The following is a 3,975-nucleotide window of genomic DNA, read 5'->3' as shown; positions in this document are numbered from 1 at the left end:
ATTTACCTACAAAGAGCACCTGTGCTCTACCCACCATTAACCAGGCAGCATCCTACTCAGAAACACTGCTCCTGAACACTCATGGGATACCCTTTATTGTACTGGGTGTGAGGTACTGAGGCAGAGTTCTGGGAAGAAAACTACTCCCAAGCTGAGGCTGGCCAAGACCAACGTCAGCTCTCAGCACCTCTTACCTTCCCTTTCACAGTTTTTTCCTTCCCCAACTCCTCTTCCTACACCATTCCTGCCCAGATCTGTCCACTCTCAGCCACAGGCTCCTGAATATTTCCAGCTTCTATTTATCAATAGAATCTTCTGTTACCTCTTCCCAGAGAACACACAGGATGAGCATTTCCCTGAATTTATTGCCTCTCCTGCAGCAGGCAGCTTCTGGCCTATTTAGAAGAGGAGACAGAGACCCTTTTGTTCAGTAGCCCAAACCGAAGGACACAGGAGGGGAAAAAACCCAAGTTACTTACAAACTCAAAGCACACGGAAACCACAGTGGAGTTTGCAGACACCCAGAGAGATGAGCAGGAATGATGGTGTTGGGCTGTGGAATAGCCTCGTCCTGTGTTGGGTTGTGGGGTAGCTTAGTACTCAAGGCACAGATTCTATGTTCACCTTGGCTGCAATAAACCCTTCATTTGTGGGAACTCAGTCAGCTCTAAGACCCTGGACCCTCTATCTTGGTAATGAGCCCTCCATACCATAGTCTTTCAGTCTCCAAAAGCCCATTACCTTTCCCATACGGTTTATAAAAATCCAGAGCAAGAAAAAGAATCCTGGGTGTTCCTAGGGGTGATGAAAGGGGATGGGACAGATTTTCTGAGAACTTCCAGCAAGGATGTCAGGACAACAGGAAGCCATGGTTCGAGAAGTTAGTTCTCTTCTTCAGTTCAGCAGTAGTCCAGTTTTGTCCTTATTTAGGACTTCTGATTTCTGTCTAAAACAAATCTACTTGAAGACTAAACTTTCTGGATGTGTAGTTCAGGTCTTCATAAAGGAAGAAGGTGAATGTGACTGAGTCTCATGAAGTTGAAGGCAGGACAACACACAGCATCAATAGGCTACTCAGTTTCCTGCCTGCTGCCTTGGGTGCCTGCAAACGAGGATATGCCATTTCTTCAGAACAAGCCCAGAGGGAGATTACCCATTTTGGCATCTTCTCAGGATTCCTGTTAATGTGATATCAACTTCCCGTTTCTTTTGTGATGTATCATCATATATACAGTGGATATGGAAGTACTTTATCAGCATCTGTTACTTAGAAAAAAATTTTCTCCATTCTATAGTCTTTGGAATGAAACCCACAATCTAATTTATCTTTACTATAAACAACTATAAAAAGATAATAGTCAGTCAAATAAAATAAATAAGGTAAATAAATCAAAAGAATACATATTCACAATTACAATATAACACATTTGAGTATGCATGCGTGTGTGTGTGTGTGTGTGTGTGTGTGAGAGAGAGAGAGAGAGAGAGAGAGAGAGAGAGAGAGAGAGAGAGAGAGTTATTTTCTTTTCATTTGTGGTTTTTAGGTGTAACAGGTTCTACAACATGAATCTGACAGGCAAAGGGGCACATCATAATCAGTCTGTCTTTCCTGTCAGCCTTGCATATTATTTGAGAGATCCCTAAGTTTCCTATGAGCAGAAGCATTCTTTCTAATTTCTTCAGTAATTTTAATTTGCAAGGTACACAATAGAAGATACATTCATGTCCCCATTTTGTACACAACCCTTTGAAATAATGCCTCCAAGGTGTTCTGAGAGGTGACAATGACAAGGAGTGGTTTCCTTCTCTACGTTCTCTTCCATGTAACCCAAGCCCCATTAGTTTCTTCAATGTATCCTTTAACTGGTAAAGCCAGCAGGTGCCTATACATTGCTAATAAGAAAAATTAATATTTGATTTGAGCTATCTGTTTACTTGACACTTTTCTACTCCACTTTTCTTTTATCTTTTTCTTCCTTCATCCCCTCCTGTTTGGAAAAAATAACTAATACAATTAACTATATGTTTCCATCTTCTATTTCAACATTTAGTCCAGAGAAACTCCTTGTGTTACTAGTCTTTACAGACTCTCTTTACATGCTATCTCATCTTCTCTTCTTCCTCTCCGGAGACTTCTGGGAGCTCGATGCTACTCTGTCACTTCTTTAGCAGGAAACATGGCCTCCAATCACTCAACTCCAAAGCCTCTTTCTTCATGTTTTACTTTTAAAGGAAGTCCTAATATCTTATATCCTAACAACTGTAGCTAGCTGTTTGTTTCCTAAATCCCTTTCTCTGTAGGAATTCTGGTTTCACTGTGAATGCTGTGCCTGATAGCTGTCCTCTTTGCACTCTTTGAGGATATCAGAATGTCAAAAAGTAGATCAGATGACTTTCTCTCTTGTCCAAGGTATCTTCAAGAACTAAAGGATGTTCAGCAGATAACATCATAACTTCTAGCTTAACTGAGATCTTCTCCTAAGCCTCAGCGGGTCATGGAGAGAAGAGAAAAGGATGGGGCCAGATATAAAAAAAATCTGTATAAAGGTACTTTTTTTGAGTCGATCTTCAAATTCCTTTCTTACTTCTGCTTAGATTTTCAAATTAATTCAACTTCCCATTCATGTAAGAATCCAGTTATGGGAGGATTAGTTAGTGTTAGAGCAGGTTTTGTGTGTGGGAAAAGTGAGTGAAGAGCTCTGTGAGGAAAAGGCAAAACTGGTTGGGCTAGGTCTTGTAATACTTCCAGGTTCCAGTCACTAGTTCTATCTTTTAAGGTAAAGTCGAACGTGGTGCTGAAACCGCCTCCAGGCTCTTCTCAGCCCTGGGTTTCTCAAGATCAGATGCACTGACTGTCCAGCTGGATAGGCGGTCAGGATAAAGCTGCACACACTATTCCAGGTACTATAGGCACCAAAGATATTTGACATGGAAATAAATAGAGCCAGTGCATTGATAATGTAGAGAATGAGAGAGTAGCTGGTCGATTTGATGGCACCCAAGTGAGCCTCCATGCTGGAGTCCCTAGAGCCTGTGGTGCTGCTTTCCATGTTCAGGGTGTGCCTCTTGAGTGAGGTGATGAGCAGAATGGCTGCCATGATGAACATGAACAAAGGAATGAAGATCCCCATATAATATAAGAAAGCCAGGTTGAGTACATTGGTCTTAAAGAAGTACTTCATCTTTGTGGAGTTGGAGAAAGGGATGGGAACTGAAGTATTCATATACACATTGAAGATGTCTTTAGAGAAGAAGGAGCTTAAGCTGATGGAAACCAACACTGACAGACTCATGAGCCGAGGCATCAACACTACGATTTTCTGCTTCATCATAAGAAACAGAGGGTGAGCAAAGTTCACAATTTTAAGACAATAGAAGACATTGAGCCACGCGGCAAACCAGAGGTTACAGTAGTTCAGAAACACAGAGATGGTTTTGAATAGTTTATACATGGCATTATGGTTATAAATCATGGGGAAAAATAGTTGATAGGTAATCTCTACCATTATCCAGATCTGTAGCAAGAGCCTGGAAAAACTCAACATCAACATAAGGTGCTCACCAGTGGGGAGTCTTTTGCTCCTGACCAATTCAGTCCCATATATGACTGTGATGAAGCCATTGCCAATGATGCCGACGATACAATCTATGGTCGAGACCACGAAAGGGATTATCACTTCATACCTGTGAGTATAGTAGTCGGAATCTGTGGTTATTATTGCCATGCTGTCTGTCTCTGACTTAGGTTCCTCACTGAGAAGTGGTGTCTACCCTTGAATACTCCCACAGTCAGCGTTACTGCAACACTTCCTTTCTTGGTTGAGAGTTATTTCCTATTTTTCTTTATTGGTTTGCCACATGACTACGAGTAAGAGGCTTGAAATGCAAATTATGAAAGGATTTGGTTATTGGCTCTGACTCCATTTTTCATAAACACCCATTTGTTTGGGAGCCTTCAGAAATGTATTGGACAGA

The 3,975-nt window shown here is 41.4% G+C and overlaps 1 protein-coding gene across 1 annotated transcript; it reads right to left on the bottom strand.

Annotated features, from left to right (window-relative positions):
• Nucleotides 1-2,765: 2,765 nt before the first annotated feature.
• On the bottom strand, nt 2,766-3,725 carry Tas2r144 (taste receptor, type 2, member 144). The gene has a single exon (NM_001025150.1). It carries the CDS (start codon nt 3,723-3,725, stop codon nt 2,766-2,768), a length of 960 nt encoding a protein of 319 aa, NP_001020321.1.
• Nucleotides 3,726-3,975: the final 250 nt, after the last annotated feature.

The sequence above is a fragment of the Rattus norvegicus genome, chromosome 4 (assembly GCF_036323735.1).
Source record: "Rattus norvegicus strain BN/NHsdMcwi chromosome 4, GRCr8, whole genome shotgun sequence".
NCBI lineage: Eukaryota > Metazoa > Chordata > Mammalia > Rodentia > Muridae > Rattus > Rattus norvegicus.
Note: the sequence above shows the minus strand (reverse complement) of the source record. Positions and strands in the feature narration are given on the sequence as shown.